General features: G+C 38.5%; 1 protein-coding gene across 1 annotated transcript in view; it reads left to right on the top strand.

Moving 5' to 3' along the window:
- Positions 1 to 713: 713 nt before the first annotated feature.
- MINDY2 (MINDY lysine 48 deubiquitinase 2) overlaps positions 714 to 18,825 on the top strand; it is a 121,989-nt gene continuing 103,877 nt past the window's right edge. Inside the window, exon 1 of the mRNA XM_027851810.1 lies at positions 714 to 1,609. Coding sequence (XP_027707611.1) covers positions 785 to 1,609 — 825 coding nt within the window. The 5' untranslated portion in view covers positions 714 to 784. The remainder of the gene's footprint in view (positions 1,610 to 18,825) is intronic.

Below are 18,825 nucleotides of genomic sequence, written 5' to 3'. Positions count from 1 at the left end.
GAGAGAGAACCGAGGGTTCTGGCGGACATCTGGGCGGGTCGGGCTTCGGATCCACCTCTCCCAAGTCCCTTCCACAGCATCAGTGGATTGGGCAGCCTGCAACGGGAGACCACGTTCTCTTCTCCACCTCCAGAACGTCTTCTCTGTCAGCCGTGCGCCGCCAAAACGCCGGCTCCTTAGCCCCGGATATGTTACTTAGCTGCGGTCCAAGGCTTAAGAAAAAAAAAAAAACTCCAAAAAAGAACTGGCGTGTTGCGGGGGGGGGGACCAGCTGCATCTTCTCTGCGCAAGCCTGGCCGTCCTCAGGTTCAACTTCCTGCACGAGAAGATGTTTTCCTACTCCAGCAGCGGCTAACCTCCAGGGTGCGGACGGGCGCGCCCACGGCCCGCCCCCTGCGCTCTCAGTGGAGGGTGGAGCCGTACTTGCCCGACTCCCTCGTAAGGAACGCGGGGGCGCGCCCGTAAGAGCTCAAGGCGGTGCTCTTTGGGTTGTACCTTCTTCTCTCCCTTTTTGAACCCGCCCCCTAGACCGCTGCCCTATCACCGGGCGCGCTGCCACGAAGAGGCGCGTCCGGAACCAGCCGGCACGCGGGCACAACGGGACTGAAGGGAGGGGACCGAGGAGCCCTGCTGCTGCTCCTCCGCGCGCGCGCTCCCGCCCTCCACCCCCGTGACGTCCCGCGCCGAGGCGCTGTAGCTGTCCGTGCCGCTGTCATGGCGTCTAAGCCTCTCTCTGAAGAGAAGCGGCCAAGATCTAGATAGAGTCGGGGGCTGGCGGCTCGGCATGGAGAGCAGCCCCGAGAGCCGGCAGCCGCTAGGACACGGGGCGGAGGCGGCCGCGGCGCCGGCAACGGGGACGACTTTTGTCGAGGGAGGGGCAGATGAAAACAAGAACAGCGCTGGGCACAACCCTGAAGCGAAGCCGTCCGCAGAGCCTAGCAGCGCCCGCGATGGGCAGGGGGCGGTGGCCGGCCCCGGGAGCCGCCCGCAAGCGCATTCTCCCGGGGTCACCGCTCCGGACCCCGGAGCCGGCGGCTCCCACCCCGGCTCGGAGCAGAAGCACAAGAGAGAGAGCCCCGCGGCCTCGGAGGCGGCTCCGAGAGGGCAGCACAAGGTGACCGCTGCCTCGGAGAAAGCCGAGGCCGGAGGAGGACCGGCTCCCGCGGGGACTTGTCCGCCGACGGCTGGAGATGCCGGCGGCGGCGGCGGCCTCAGAAGCAGCAGCAGCAGCCCCAGCAGCAGCAGCAGCAGTCCCAGTAGCAGCAGCGTCCCGAGCCCTCCCGGGGAATCTCCGAGCCTGGATTCCCTGGAGTCCTTCTCCAATCTGCATTCTTGTCCCAGCAGCTCCGAATTCTGCAGTGAGGACGGGCCCGAGCCCAAGGGCCCGGAGGAGGAGGAGACCGCGTCCGGCGGAGCTGCCCCTCTCTGCACGGAGGAGGGAGAGGCCGCTCAGGTGCTGGCGGCCTCCAAAGAGCGCTTCCCAGGACAGTCTGTGTATCACATCAAGTGGATCCAGTGGAAGGAAGAGAACACGCCCATTATCACCCAGAATGAAAACGGACCCTGCCCTTTGCTGGCCATCCTCAATGTATTGTTCCTGGCGTGGAAGGTACATCCAACAGCCTTTCTATTCCCGGCGGCTTTTAGGGAAGGAAAGGTGGGGAGGAAGAAAGGAGCCCCAGGGTCGGCAGATACCTTCCTTCTTTTCCTTTCCTATTCACTTTCCCCCTTTTCATATTACATGAAATGCATACGGGGACTCTTCTGTTGAAGGAATATTCTCAGATGAATATTGAGTGTTGTCGCCTAACGCTTCCTCTTGTAATATTTTAATATTAGTTCAGATTTTTGTCCATGTTTTTGTACAGCTGTCACCTAGTAGCTAAAGCATCTTAAACTTACCTCCGCCCCCCCCCAAAAAAACAGAGCAAAAAACTTACATCTTCCTACTCCATGCTCGTTTATGAACCCCAGATGTCATTTTTTAAAAATTGAGAAGTATTGAGAAAAGTAAGTTATAGGTACCATTATCAGTCTTTGATGTTGTATTAGAACAAGTTCTAAAGGTCTTCTCTATTTTTAAGTCTCTGGTCAATATATAGGTTATTGAATATGGGATAGAAAAGACCCTCACACTTTTTTTCCATTTATGGAAAACTATTGGTCTTGAACACAAAGTACTGTAGTTTCTTTCATTTCTCTATTCAAAGCCGGTGTTTTCTGGTTGCTTTTTACCTGCCTCATTTCTTGTCCCTTTGACTTCGATGTTTTATTAATACTATCATTTCACTATATGTTTACTATATATAATGCAATATATACTACTGTGTATTGCTATTTATACACTACGTATTACCATCGGTAGTAATATATTCCTATGCCAAAGGGGTTAATAGTGATGTCAAAAGCAAAAAAACAAAATCCATAAAGGATAGAGAGGAATATTAAGATATGAGACCACAATATAAATGCCCTAATGGCTTGTAGTTCTGCGAGAAGGAGAAACAGTTTAACTAGATGGTATTAATGTAGTATGTGTGATATTTACAGTACAGTAAAACCTCAGTAATTTGGGACCATTTAGGGTGAAGATCAGGTAAAAGTTAACCCTTTTTAGTGGCTACTTCTTTAGGGATGATACAGAAGAAGTGGAAAACAGTGCATCCCCTTGATGAACTTACCTATGTGAACACACAAAGTTTATTTTATTATAATAACTAGAGAAAACAGTACTAGATTCTGTGGTACAGACTACAAATGCCAGATGAATTCCGAGAAGTGAAAGGTCATTTGTGGATTAGAGTGGAGCAGGACAACTTGGCAGAATAACTGGGTTTGAGTTGTGTCCGGAATGGAAGCATAGAATTTGAGTTGTCTGGAATGAGAGGACTTCAGGTGGAGGGAACAGCATAAATCAGAGTTTAAAAGCCAAAATGAACTTGGAGTTGTGGGGTTGTATTTTTTTTTTTTGGTAGAATTGGAGGAGTCGATATATCGATTTAAGAGTAGAAGGTTCATATTTTGAATAGTACAAGGTTGGAGGAATAATGTGGACACAGTTGTTGGAGACCTTGGATAACAAAGCTGAGGAGTTTAGTTAATTGTTTTAATCTAAGTCTCCAACCTTTTTTTGAGGAGTTACTTTTTGTAAGAGGAAGGTCATTGTAGATTCTAGAGTTGGGATGGAACCTGGAAACTTTTAGAAATATTAATCTGATTGTCAGGTACAAATTGGATTAGAGTGTGCAAAGTTTGGAAGCAGACCAAATCAACTAGGAGGAGACCATTGCAATATTCCCTGTATCAGAGAATGTTAACTCAGTTCAACAAATGTTTAATGAGCTCTCATTATTTGCAAGACTCTGGGGATACAAAGACAGAAATGAAGGATGAACTTATATTCTACTGCAGTATACAATGTAATACAAAATAAGCAAATAGTAAGTAATTTCAAGAGGGACAGTGTGCTAATAAATGGGCTGGGGGGGGGGTGTCAGAAAAAAGCTCTCATGTAAGAAATGCCCTTTGATCTGTGCTTTGAAGGTTGCTAGGATTTTATGAGAAAGGTGAGAAGACTGGTTGGACGTAAGGTGGGGGATCAGCGGAGAGGGTGATGGAACACAATGGTTATCTTCAAGAATTTCAAAGGCTATCATATGGAAGGAGGAGGAAAGAATACATTCCAGAAACAGAGGAAACACTAGCCAAGAAATGGAATGTAATTTATAGGGAAGAGCTAGCAGGCTACTGTGACTGGAGCAGAGATCATGTGAAGGAATATCAAATGAAATAAGACTGGAAATGGTAAATGGGAATGAGATTGTGGACAGCTTTAATTGCCAAATAGATGATTTTATCATATAGGCTTATGCATTTTATCATACAAGCCATAGGAGACATTGAAAATATTTTAGTTTTTATTGGTGTCTTTTCCCATACTTTTCCCCAGTACACCTCCCTCAACCCTCCTAGAGAGCCATCCTATATAACAAATATTTTTAAGAGAAAAAATAAAGGGGAAAAAATCACTATAACTGATCAAAAAAAATCTGAAAATATGTGCAATATATGGGTATTCTACCCTCTGCCAAAGGGTAGAATGGGAGTATTTTCTCATATCTGTTCATTCTGGCAATGCTCATTCCTTATAATTTTGCAGTATTCCCTTTTTTAGGTAATTCTTTATATTTACATTGTTGCAGTTATTGTGTATATTGTTTCCTTGGCTCTGCTTGCTTCACTCTGCATCATATGTAGATTTTTCCCATGCTTTTCTGTATTCATCACATTCATCAGTTCTTAGAGCATAGTCATGTACCACAAATTTGTTTAGCCATTCCCCAGTTGAAGGGCATCTACTATGTTTCTAATTCATTTCTGTCATAAAAAGTTCTACTATAAATATTTTGGTTTATATGATGGCTTTCTTCTTATTAATGACCTCCTTGGGGTATAAGCCCAATAGTGAAATCTCTGAGTCTGAGGATATGGACTTTAAACTCTATTTGCAGAATTCCAAATTGCTTTCCAGAATGGTTGTACTGATTCACGGCTGTACTAACCATGCATTAGTTTGCCTGTCTCCCCACAACTCCTTCCAACATTGATTATTATTGTGTTTATAGTCTTTGCCCATTTGCACTGTTAGGTGAAACCTCAGGTTGTTTTGATTTGAATTTCTTCTTGTTGTTGATTGGGAACATTCTTTCACAAGGTTGTTAATAGTTTGCAATTCTTTTAAGAACTTTCATAGCCTTTGACCACTTGTTGCAACAACAACCACCACCACCTCTAAAGTGGATAGAATGAGGAAGACTTCTTCCTGAATTCATATCCAGACTCAGACACTAGCTGTGTGACCCTGGGCAAGTCACTTAACCCTGTTTACCTCAGTTTTCTCATCTGTAAAATGAGCTGGAGAAGGAAATGGCAAACCACTCTAGTATCTCTGCCAAGAAAAACCCAGAAGGGGTCATGAAGAGTTGGAAGTGACTGAGAAATGACTAAACAATAACAAATTAGGCAAATTTAATACAAATATTTTCTCCTTTTTTTCCATTTTCCCTGATTCCCTTCTTATTCCAGGTGCAATACTTTTGTTTGTGCAAAAGCTTTTCAATTCCATGTAATCAAAGTTATCTCTTTAATCTTCTGTAATTGCCTCCATCCCTTATGAGGTCAAGACTACATCTGCCCATAGCTGTGAAAGGTATATGATCTTCTAGACTTCTAAGTTTTGTAGTATGATCTTTAATATTAAAGTCATCTATTCATTTAGACTGTATCATGGAATATAGAATGAAGTATTGGATTAAGCTTAAAATTCAGTCAGACTGTTTTCCAGTTTTACTAGCAGTTTTTTTTTAATCAATGAGCGTACTCTTTCCTAAATAATTTATGTTTCCACTTTATTGAACCCTAAGTTAATTGAGTTCTGTTGTTTCTGATCCTCTACTCTGTTCCATTGAGCTACTTCTTTACTTTTTAAGCAATGCCAAGTGATTTTGATCACTACTGGTGCTTTAAAATATAGTTTGAGGTCTGTAAGTGTATTTCTCCTTCATCTCTACTTCATTCCATCATTTCCCTCTATATTTTAGATCTGTTATTTATCCAAATGAATTATTTTATTGTTCTATCAAGTATCCCTTTGATAACTTGATTTGTATAGCATTAAAGTGCAAATTAACTTTATGATATTGTTATTTTTTATTATATTGGCCCAGCCCATTCAAGCACTAAATATTCCTCCACCTATTGAAGTTGTTTTTTTTTTCTTTAAGGAGTATTTCATAATTGAACCCATACAAGTATTTTGTATGCTTTGGTATATTTATCCCCATATATTTTATACATTTTGTAATTATTTGGAATGAAATTTCCCTTTCAGTCATTACCTTTTGGCTTTTGTTATTATTACATAGATTTTGTTTTTGTTTTTGTTTTTTGGGGTTTGGTTTTTTTTTTTTACTTTTTAGTGAGGCAGTCAGGGTTAAGTGACTTGCCCAGGGTCACACAGCTAGTAAGTATCATGTGTCTGAGACTGAATTTGAACTTGGGTCCTCCTGACTCCAAAGCCAGATTTGTTTTTTTTATTATATATAGCCTGCAACTTAGTTGAAACTATTGTGTCAATATCTTTGCTGATTCACTGGAATTTTTTGCAGTAAACCATATCCGCAAATAGGGATGGATTTATCTTCTTTTTACCTATCTTTACAACTTTAATTTATTTCTGTTGTCTTATTGCTAGCATTTCACAGTTATGTAAAATAATAGTGAGGATATTGGGCATCCTTGATGTACTCCTTGATTTATTGGGAATTTTTGGAGATCTTTGAGTAGGAGGGTGACATAGTCATATTTATATTTTAGGAATATCAGTTTAGGAACTCTGTAAAGACTGGTTCAGTTAGGGGAGAGACAGAAGACCCAGAGGCCAATTGGAAAGCTGTTTTAAGAATCCAGATGAGAAGTATTGAGGGCCTAGATTAGCACAGTCTGTGGTTTATTCTAGGGTAGTGACTCAAAAAAACAAAAACTCAGGACCAACAGTGTGTGGTGTTACATGTCTCTGTAATCTCTGCTACTATGGTTGTTGTTTGTCCTTCCTTCTTTTAGAGGACCAATGACATCATGAGAGTGATGTTTTGACTTGCTCATGAATTAGATTTAAGTGACGCAGAACTGCAAAAAATCATCAGCCTCACTCTGTCCTCTAGAGTCGTCGAAAGCTGGTGGATCACTTGACTTCAGGAGTTCTGAGTCTCAGTAGGATTGAAACTGATCATTGTCCACATTAAATCTGGTACTAATAGTGTATAGTGAGCCCCAGAGTGGGGAGAGTGAGGACTCAGTGCACTGGGCTACCTAATGAGGAGCAGTATGGAAATAGAGCAGATCAAAGCTTCTGTGCCAGTCATTAGTAGGATCCAGCAGGGGAGTGGAAGCCGTGGTTCTAGCCTAGGCAAAACAAGGAGATTCAATTTAAAAAGAAAAGAAGGTCCCAGGCTAGGATACATTTCAACAAATAGGACTTGGTGAGTGAGCAGGGAAGATGAAGAAGGAAGAGGCACTGTCTTCAGGACTTTGAAACTTGGAAGCCAGTATTATAGTGACACAGTTAACAACAATAGAAAAGTTTGGATATTTTTTCTCTTTTTTACTTTGTATCTCTTTTGGTAGGGGAAGGAGAGGTAAGTATTTGGATATGAAGATGATATGAAAAGCGAAATAAAAAATTTTTTTTCAATCTTTTTAAAGCAAAGGAGAAGTTGGAAAGGGGAGCCAGTTTATGGGAGGGGAAAAATGAATTCCATTTTTGGCATGTTAAATTTTAAAGAGACTGTAGTCTGTTTTTTTGACATGTAAATGTTGATTTGTGAGTTATGTGATGATCTACTTTGGGAGTCATCAATAGAAGTGATAACAGGAATCATTGGAGTTGGTGGCTACTATCCATAAACTCTTAATTGAGTTATCTCTTCTGCCCAAGTTACTTTTAGGTGTGGGGCTATAATGCTGTATAAAACTGAATTCGATCTCAAGGAGCTAAAAATTCCAATGTCAGTTGTGTTGAGAAGTATTTATAATTAAAATAGCTTCATTTTATACAGCATTTTAAACTTTGTGAAGCACCTTGTCTCTTTTGATCCTCACAATAACCTTGTGAAGTAGGTGTTATTATCCACATTTTACGAATATAGAAACTGAAATTTAAGTGATTTGTCCAGAGTCACATACCTGATAAATATCTGAGGCAGGACTTATCTCAGATAGTCTTTGATGGCTGCCAAGTCTCAAACTTTGTCTACTATTCTATGTTGCTTCTAGATGATTGATGCTACCTGGATTCAGAAGAGTGAGAGATTACCATGAGCTATGGTACAATTGGGAAAAAATCTCACAGAGGTGGTAAGACTAAGCTAGGTCTTAAAGAAAAAGTGAGATTAAAAAGAAGAAGAGAAGTAATTCTAGATATGGCAGTGTAATTTGCAAAGCCTTGGAGGTAGGAATGAGCATGGCATATTTTGGGGAACATTGAATAGAACAAGATATAGCATAGGTTTGCATTGTAGAATAGTGGGAGATAAAGATAAAAAGATAATTGGGATTAGGTTATTGAGACAGGTGACGAGTAGAAGAGTTGAAACATCATGCAAACACTAATAAGAAATCATTATAAATTATGATATAAGGAGCAATCACTCAGATAAAAGTGGTATTTCAGAAAACAACTTGCAGCAGTATTGATGAACTAAAGGGAAGAGAAAGTACAACAAGGGAAACCTGTGTTGCAGTGTAAAAAGTGCTAGATTTGGAGTCAGAGGACCTGAACTTGAATTGTTGCTCTGCCACTTGATATCTATATGACTTTGGGAAAAATCTCTGGGCCTCAGTTTTCTCATCTTGAAAATGAGGTAGTTGGACCAGATGTGTTCTACAAGATCTCTTCTAGCTCTAAAGCGATGTGACCACTGAAATAGGGGAGGATTTGAATTAGTGTTGGCAACCAAATAGGAGAGGAATGTGAAAAACATTTTGTAGTTTAAAAAGTACATTTTAGTTTGATGTCTTTTATCTTTGTATCATAGTTATTGCCTCCTGCCCTTAGTGAACTCTCCCCTGTGGAGCAGCAAATGGAGTTAAGCAAAAGCATCTAGTCCCAGGGAGCATGTCTGATAGAATAGTTTGTATACTGTCAGACATATTCTCACCACTGGATAAACATTTTGAAGGACAAATTACATGAATGAATTAACAGAATATAAGGAACAAGGAAGGATGAGTTGAGTTGTGAAGCCTGGATGAAGAGAATGGTGGATGGTCCCTTGATCAAGAGAGTGAGGTTGTAATGGGGAATGATGATGAAATTTATTTTGGAAATGTTGAGTTTGGGCAAGATTGGACCATACAAATGAAAATTATCTAGTTGGTAGAGGCAATATAGATTCAAACACAAGTAAGACAGAATTGGAGAGAAAGAGGTTTAGGAGTCATCTGCATAGGTTGTGTGAGAATAGGTGAGTTTTCCAGGGGATAGAAAGAAAGGACCAAGGACTGAGATTTGAGGAAAATTCCAACAGTTGCTTTCTGAGAGGCATATGGAAAACTGGAATAGTGAAGAAATAATAGAAATAAACAAAAGAGAGTTTCCAGGCAAGAGTGTAACAATTTCAACAAAAATGGAACCAGGAGAGTCAGAAAGATTAAAATTTCTAAAGAAAAGTGTGAACAGGACCCTTTAAGAGTCAAGAAGAGATAGGAAACAGAGCCCACAAAGTCATATCTTCCTCTTAGCCTACGTTAAAAAAAAAAATAAGAGGATTAATAGAGAAAGATAAGGTTATGGTGAGGTGATAGAGGAAGTAGGAGAAATTTATACTGTGTAGTTTCAGTCATCTTGACAGAGTAAAATTAGAACTCATCAGAAACTGAGTATTTTTGTTGTAGAGAGTAAAGTTTAAAGAAAAAAAGTCTGGCACAACTTCACAGATAATAAACCAAGGGTTCTATGAAAGATGTGTTGAAACGCTTGGCAGTAGCCGTGGCTGAATTGGAGTTTTGTAATGTAAATACAGTGGATCAGGTCTGCATGGTTTTGAGGCTTTCTCCAGCAGTTATTTGGGTCTGGGAACACAAGGAGGGAAGCTGGACATCAGAATTAAATAAAAGATGAGTTTGGAAATGGGTAGAAATGGAAAATCAGTTGGGCAAGTTGAGTCCATCTGTGGCGGGGGTCAGCAGCTTTTTAAAAAAGGAAGTGCCATTTGTTATAATAGTCTTAGAATGTGATGTTGTGGTGATAGTATCTAAAAATAGTGTCCAAGATAGAGGATAATATCTAAGGAGAGAAGGCCCAAATGAGAAGACAAAATAGAAGCTCTGTGCTTTGGGCAGTATTGAATGTAGGAGGTGAACCATATAGGGAGCATGAGAACTCTATGTTTAAGGCATCTGCAGTATTATAAATCAAGACATTCAAAAAAACTATTTTTTTTTGCTAAAAACCACACGTATGTAATTAAAGAACATGTAAATATATATTGTTTTATTAATTGCTAAAGCATGATCATTGGGACCTAGGGTACAGGAGAAGTCAGATATAACAAAGGGAAAAGTAACAGTCTGAATAAAATGAGAGAATTTGAGTTTTCAAAGTGGTACATAGGTTAGGATGAAATATAATAGGTAAGATTGCTTATGATCAGAGATTCTGAAAGTCAAGCTGGAAATTTCAGCAGTGATACAGTAGCTTGAGATTGAAAAGTCTAGCATAAAATTCTTAAAATTTGAGGCCATGCAATCTCTTACTAATAATTACACTGTATTCAAGCAACACTGTAAAATTGAAACCTAAATTAAATTGCCACTTTAACTGGCATCAGGTCAACTTGCATATTAATAGGTTGTATTTTCTGGAATATTTTGGCAATAATTTAAAGTACATCTGGTGTTTTATCTTCATATTTTTCTCATGTCCTCAATTTCTTTTTTAAGAAAGAAAAACATTGGGGCAGCTAGGTGGCGCAGTGGATGGAGCACTGGCCCTGAAGTCAGAAGTACTTGAGTTCAAATCCAGCCTCAGACCAAACACTTGACACTTACTAGCTGTGTGACCCTGGGCAAGTCACTGAACCCCAATTGCCTAAAAAAAAACAAAAAACAAACAAAAAAGAAAGAAAAACATTTTAGGATGTTTTTAAAGATTACAAACCCATATAAAGTGTTTGTATGTGTGTGTGTGTATGTATGTATATGTATCATTGCTTTAAAAACTACTAAATTCGTTGCTTTATTAAGATTGACAAATCAAATAATTAATTTCAGCAAACATTTCTCAAGCTCTTGCTATGTGCAAAGCACTTCTCAGAAAAAAAGGTACAAAATAAATTTTTTAAAGGGTCTTATTCTATAATCTAATATGAAAAATAAAATGTAAATAACTCTAATGCAAATTATGATTATGGCAAGTGAATAAGAGAGGTACAGAATGCTGAGAGAATGAAGAAAAAGGAGGTCATTCCTGCTGGGGGAATTGGAAATGCTTCATAAAAAAAGAGAGTATTTGAGCTGGGTTCTGGATGATAGTAGAAAGGAGAAAATGTATTCCAAGCATAGAGAGTAACATGAACAAAGGCAGAGAAGCAAGAAAAAATGACAATGTTCTAAGACATGACTACTAAGTCAAATTTGAGGAATATAGTATTTGAAGAGAGTAGTGTAACACATGATTGAAAAAAAGTAAGTGGTTACAGATTGTGGAGGACCTGCATGCTAGAATAGGGAGTTCAGATTTTACTCACTAGGTAATAGCAAGCCATTGAAAACTCTGGAGGTATGCTTTGGGAATGTTAAGTAATGGTATATAGGAGGGACTGTAATCTTCTTGAGAACTGGGATTATTTAACCTTTCTGTCTTTGTACCATCAATACTTGACACAGTGGCTGGTATATGATAGACATTTAATACATGCTTGTTGAATGATTTATTGGATATAAAAGAAACTTAAATCTGGTAGTTCTGTAAGCAAAAGTGAGTAAGAGCCTGAACTGATAGTGTTGCTAGTGGGAATGGTAGTAAGGAAGCACATATGAGAGACATGGGAATAGAATTAACAAGAGTTGGTGGCTGGATGATAGGAAAAATCAACAATAACCTTTAAGTTTTTGAGTCAAGGTGATTGAGAATAATTGTGCCATTAACAAAGATAATGCACTTAGTCAGTTTTCTGGAGGAAGAGCAGGTCTTAGAAGAAATAAAGAGTGGGGCATGTTGGTTTGAGGTGCCAGCAAGACATTTAGGTGGCAACAACCAGTAAGTATTTGGAAGTTAAAGCTCAGACGAAAGTATTCATTTGGAGATAGAGATGTAAGAATTATATTGACATGAGAGTAATAGACATGACCAAATGAAAGGGTATAAATAAAGAGGAAGACTGAAGCAGAAGAGTGGAGGAGAAAGATGGAACCAGAGGAAGAGACAGAGAAGATTCAGTCAGAAATAGGAAGAACAACCAAACAATCACTAAGTATTTTTTTAACAACTAATATTTGACAAGCACTTGTCACTGGAGATACAAGTACACAGTAGGAAACAATTCCTTCTCACAAAGAGCTTACATTATTTTTTATTAGCATACAGTTTAAACATAAAAGCAATATACTCTGCATGGATACTAATAATTTAGAAGATAATCATAATAATAATATTAATGTGTTGGTTGGACTTGTATTTTAACACGATTTTTCGAAAACTGGTATCTTTAAAGAAAATGCTACTCATAATTTTTTAAAAGTATTTCTATTTTTCCCCATTTACTAATCCATCCCTCCTACTACCCTAATCTCCCACCCCATTAAGCACTTAAAAAAAGATAAAAATAAGGCCCTCAAATTGCCCCTGTAGTTTGGCAAACAAATTCCTACATTGGGCATTCCTGAAAATGTACATCTCTTTCTGAATTTTAAGTTCATCACCTCTCCTGAGGTGAATGGAGTGTTTCATTTTCCTTCTCTTCTTTTTTTGCTGATCAGAATTCTAAACTCTTTCAAAATTGTTTTACTCTATAATGTTATAGTTGTATAGATTGTTCTCCTAATTTTGCTCATATTACCCTGTATGATTTCATAGGGTCTTCCCAATTTCCTTTGAAACTGCCCACTTTATCATTTCTTATGGCATTTATAATATTCCATTACATTTATAGACCACATTTGTTTAGTCATTCTCCAAAAGGAGGATATCTTCTTAAGTTTCCAAAATTTGGCTACCATGAAAAGAGCTACTATTAACATTTTTATATACATAAGTCTTTTTCCTTTTTTGTTTTTTGTTTTTTGTTTTCTTTGAAGGTGGAGTCCTGGTAATGGTATTGCTGGGTCAAAGAGTGTGCACAGTTTAGTAATTTTGGGGACATAGTTCCTAATTGGTTTCCAGAATGGGTAGACCGTTTCACAATTCCAGAAGTGCAACTAGTGTGCCTCTTTTCCCACAGTCCCTTCAGTATTTGACATTTTCCTCTTTTGTCTTCTTTGCCAGTCTCATAGGTGTAAGGTAGAAGTTCAAAGTTGCTTTAATTTGCATTTCTTTAATTAAACTGGCAATGTAGAGCATTTTTTAATGATTATTGCTAGCTTGGATTTCTTCCTTTGAAAACTTCCTGTTCATATCATTTGACTATTTTTTTCTATTGGAGAATGACTTACAAATTTGAATCAGGTCCTTATATGTCTTGGAAGTGAGACCTTTATCAGATAAACTTGCTGCAAAGATTTTTCCTCCAGTTATCTGTTAAGCTTAAAATTTTTAAAATTCAATTTTATTTTCAGGTCCACATTCTCTCCCTCCTGCTTTCTCCCACTGAGAAAGCAAGCAAATCAAAACCTGTTACACACATGTATAGTCAAGCAAAACAAATTTCCCCATTGGCTAAGTAAAAAAAAAAAAGTATTTCTCAATCTTCATGCATTCTGAGTTCATCACCTCTCTTTCTGAAATTGGGTAGCATATTTCATCATATGTCCTCTGTAATTGTAGTTAGTCATTGTGTTGATCAGATTTCGTAAGTCTTTCAAGGTTGTTTGTCTTTACAATATTGTTTTTATTACATAAATTGTTCTCCTGGTTCTACTCACTTTACTTCGCACCGATTCATACGAGTCTTTTCATGTTTCTTTGAAATCATCTTCTTTATCACCTTCACATATATCCCATCACATTAATATGCCATGACTTTGTTTATCCATTTTCCAATTGATGGGCATTCTCTCAGTTTCCAGTTCTTTACAACCACAAAAAGGAGAAGCTTATATTCTAATGGGAGAGATAATTTCATGTAAAAATATAGATATCATAAATACAAAGTAGTTAAATGCAAGATACTTTGGGAGAGAGGATGCCAGCAGTTGGAGGGATTAGGAAAGGCTTCATGTAGAAGATGCTGTTTGAACTGTATCTTAAAGTAAGAGAGAGACTGAGGTGGAGGCAAGAAGGGAGTGCATTCTAGGCATGTGGGACATCCAGCACAGAAACACAAGGTTTAATTGTTGTTTCCATTCAGATGACCCCCAGATCTATACATCCAGCCTCAGTACCTCCCCAAGCTTCATTTCTTCATCACCTATTTCGTATTGAACATTTAAAAATGGATGTCCAAGAGCTATCTCAAACTCAGTAGGTCTAAAACTGAACTCATTAAATTGCTCCTTAAATTTCCCCATCTTCCAAATTTTTCTGTTTCAGTTGAGGACTGTGTCATCCTTCCAGGCTCCCAGATGTATAAGCTTGACATTATCCTCTACATCTTACTCTCCCTCAGTCCACATATCCAATCAGTTGCCAAATCTTGCTTTTTCTACCTCCCACAGATAGGAAATATGATACAGATGATGAACCAGCAAAGGAGACTGGAAAGGATTAGGTAAGAAATGAATGAAGGGTATCTTTGAAAACCCTAAGAGGAAAGAGTATCCCCAAAGAGATTGTGGTTAACATTATCAAATGCAAGAGATAGGGTGAGGACTGAGGAAAGGCCATCAGATTTGGCAATTTAGAGATCCTTGGTAACTTTTTAAAAAACAGTCTCAGTTGAGTGGTGAGGTAAGAAGTCACATTACAAAGTATTGAGGAATGAGTGAGAGATTAGGAAGTATAGGCAATGAATTGAAACATATCATAGAAATGGGGATGGGGGCAGAGGAAAAGGAGGGGTGGCTAAGTACCATGCTACAGAGAGGTCAAGTAACCTAAAAACTAAAAGTGTACCATTGGAACTGACAATTGAGGTCATGATCCATAACCACACATGGGTGATCTTTAAGAGCAATTTGAGTAGCAGTGCTCCACAAACATTTATTAAGCTATTTTGTGACAGGTACTGTGCTAGGCTCTGGGGGTGCAAAGACCATAGTGAAACAGTTCCTTCTCTCAGAGAGTTTATATCAAGGGAATCATTTACATACATCAGCATATACAGAATAAATAGAAAAGAAATGCAAGGTAATTTATCGAGGGAAGGCACAAGTTGGCATGAGAAGAGGGGGTAGCAGTCAGGAGGAGCAGATAGTGCTTAAGCTGATCTTGAAGAAGTAATGGATTCTCCTTCTCAAGTCTCCTTTGGTAGTTCATCATCTAATCTTCCAGGTTGATGAAGAAGGCCAAAAGTGAGGAAGGAGGTACATTCTAGGAAGGAGGATGGCCAGTACAGACACAGAGATGGAATACAGTGCTTTTTTGGTATAGCAGAAGAAAAGCCAGTTTAGCTGGCTTCTTAACCATAGAGCTCAAGAAGGAGCATAATGTGCGATGATACTGGAAGTGTAGGTTGAGGCCAGATTTTGAAGGACTTTAAAAACTAAACAGAAGAGTTTATATTTTGTCCTAGAATTTGGAGTTTGAGTAGGAGTGTTGGCATGCTCCCTCCTGTCCTGACTTCCTTGAACCATTCAAGTTTCAGGCTTTCTTCAGGAGGCTTTTCTTGATTCCCTTAGTTGTTGATGCCCCTTCCTCAATGCCTGTGTACTTTTTGTATTTACTTTTACTTAGCTATGAATATGTTGTATCCCTCAATAGAATGTGATATCTTTGTGGACGGGAACTGTTTCATTTCAATCTTTTTGTTTCCAGCGTCTAGCTAAGTATTTGAAACTATAGTAGGCTCTTTTTTTTTTTAAAGGCAGTTGGGATTAAGTGACTTGCCCAGAGTCACACAGCTAGTAAGTGTAATAGTAGGCTCTTAATAAATGCTTGTTCAACTGATAATGATGAAGGAGATAATGTGGTATGATGGAAAGGGAGCTGAGTCTGGAATGAGAAAATCCAAATTCTAATCTTGGTTTTGCCACTTACTTGTTATGTGATCTTATACAAACTACTTAACATTTTTTAGCTTCCGTTTCCTAATTTCTCTCCTGGCTGCACTCCCAGACTTAATTCACAAATTGGAAGTACCCTCCTCCTGTGTGGCCTCTCTGATTGGATGGCTTCTCCCAGAACCTCCTTTTAAGGAGGATGACTAGGGGTGCTATGTCTTGTTCCTCTCCTGGCTCTACTCTGGCTTTTTCTACTATCTGCCCTCCCCTTTTTCAGCTTTTATATGTTATCTTCACCCATTAGAATACAAGCTCCTGGAGGGCAGGGCCTGTCTTTCCAGTTGTATTTGTATTCCCAGCAGTTAGCACAATGTCTGTCACTTTAATAAATAGATGCTTTTCATTGACTGATCTCTAAGAGGGGGTAATATTACTTGCTCTCTCCTTCCTATCATCTCATTAATTTTTCAACCCTTTGTAGTCTGTCTCCTCACTTCTTCAGTCAACCAAAACTACTTTCACCAGTTACCCAGAGTTAGGTTGGCGATCCAGCAAAGAAATATGAATAAGAATAGTTACACAAAGAAGAGAACCAAGAGAGCAATGTCATGAAAACCCAGAAAAGGAGAGAGTGGTCAACAGTGTCAAATGCTACAGAGAGGTTAAGAAGGATGAGAACTCTCCTTTTCTGGGTTTTCATGACATTGTTCTCTTGGTTCTCTTCTTTGTGTAACTATTCTTTCTCATATTTCTTTGCTGGATCACCAACCTAACTATGGGTATACTGCAGGGTTCTGTCCTGGGCCCTTTTTTCTTTTCTCTTTGTGTACAGTCTTGGTGACCTCATTAACTCCCAAGTATTTAATTGTCATCTTCATACAAACGACTCCTAGATCCATGTACTTAACTCTAGTCTAGTCTCTTTCCTGAGGTCCAGTTCCACATTACCAACTACTTATATTATTTCTAGTATCAAATTCAGATTTCTCATTTGACATTTAAAGCCTTTCACAATTTATCTCCAACCTCCCTTTCCAGGTTTATTATACATTACTTTCCTTCCTTTGCTGTTCCTGATAAAGAACATTCTATCTCTGGTCTGTGTGACTTTGTGCAGTATGACTCCCAGGAATGTACTTTCACCTCACTGCCAACTCTTAGAATCCCTGGTTTACTTCAAGGCTCAGTTACACCCTGCATCCTGATCCTCAGTTGCTAAGGTCTCCTCACCTGAAATTATCTTGTATTTAAATCATGAATATTTTGCAGATAATGTGTATCCAATAGTATTTCCCCTGCTACTGTGGAGTGTAGGCCTTGAAGGAAGATGCTGTTTCGTGTTTGTCTTTCATTCCCTAGCACATAGCGCAGTGTATAAGAAGTAGCAAGTAGTTAGCACCTTGTAAATGCCAGTTGATTGATCTGAACAGTTATATGATTCTGATAGTTTTTCCTGTGAAATATCTTTTGGATTCTTTCTTCATATTCCCACTAGTACCCAACCACTGTTGTCCAAGAGTAAGACGAGTTGATCTTGTAAAAACAAAAACAAAACCCTTAACTTCCTCTTACAGCCTTTGCAACAAAATTTAGCAAATATAACAACCTCTTTGATCTCTTACTATTAATTTTTTATCCCTAATAAGTTTGTAATCAGCTAATAGTCAACAACCATTTATTTAGTGCTTAATATAGCCAGACACTGTGATAAGCCAAGAGTTACAAATATAAGCAAAAAGAAAAACACTTCCTGCCTTTTGCAAAAGACTTACGTTCTAAAAGTAAGGTAACACATAAAAGGGAGCTATATAGGGTGGACAAAGGGAAAGATGCTCACAGGAGACAAGATGGCAATTTCCACTGATTGATAAATAAAGCTAGAAGAGGAATGAGAGATGACTGGCCTGGGCCCTTCTATAAATGTAAGCTCTTAAGTCGAATCATGATTTCTTGGACACGAAACTTAACTAGTTGTCATTCATTAGTAAAATGCTTAAAATTCTTTTAATATCTGGGATTGTTAACCTGTATCACATTGGTCACTATTACCTTGCCAGTTCATTCCCTTACATAATTTAAATGTTTTTTTTTTCTGTAATTTTGTTTATACTTTTAGTTTGCTTGGTGAATTTAGTATTTAGGTGTAGTAAGACCTCATTTAATAGAACACAGTGTACTCTCCTCGACACAGTTCATAGAATCAAAATTAATTAGGATTTTAGTAAGTTTTATGGTAATTTTGATAGGCACTATACTTAAATTAGAAGGACTGTTTATTGAAAATACTTAAGGAAATCAGATTTAAGAAGTACTTGTCTAATAGTCAAGTGATATATTAATTACAAGTAATTTCATAAAAATCTAATTTAAAAAATGGCATAGGGCCTCCATAGGTCCTTTAATATTGATGAAAGCAAGATTCTTAAGAACTAGCAGATGATATTTAATTGACCTATTTCAAATAGCTGTACATTTAGAAAATAGTAAAAAATTTTCATTTCTTTTAAAATATAATCCTGTGATTTAAAACATTCTTTTTTTTAGATGGCTTGTCTTCCATAATCTGGCCTCATTCTACCTTTTAACTATTCTCCTTCATGAATCTTGTGCTTCCACCGAACTGGTCTAAATATACCTTTCTTATTCCATGTTTTTGATTATAGTATTCCTTTCACTTTGAATATTCCCTTTGCTGTGTACTGTCATACATCTTTTCAAAAGATTCTATTAGCTTGCAGTTCTGGCAGTTAATGAGCATATCTGTTTTTCCAAAACCCACCAATATTCTTTCATTACTTTTAATTATTTAATAAGTTTCTTATCTTAGACCTTCATCAGAGAAACTTACTGCAGATTGTCCCCTCTTTTATCTATTGAGTAAAATGTATTTCTGTACCCGACTGTGTGTATTTGTGTGTGTGTGTGTCACACAGAAGTATCAACCATTCCTCCCTATCTACTTCGTTTTTGTTTATTCTACTTGCACACTTCAATTATGTGAAATAAATTTTC

This window comes from Vombatus ursinus, unplaced genomic scaffold (genome assembly GCF_900497805.2).
Source record: "Vombatus ursinus unplaced genomic scaffold, bare-nosed wombat genome assembly UNPS02009205.1, whole genome shotgun sequence".
NCBI lineage: Eukaryota > Metazoa > Chordata > Mammalia > Diprotodontia > Vombatidae > Vombatus > Vombatus ursinus.
This window is presented reverse-complemented; position numbering and strand designations above follow the sequence as displayed.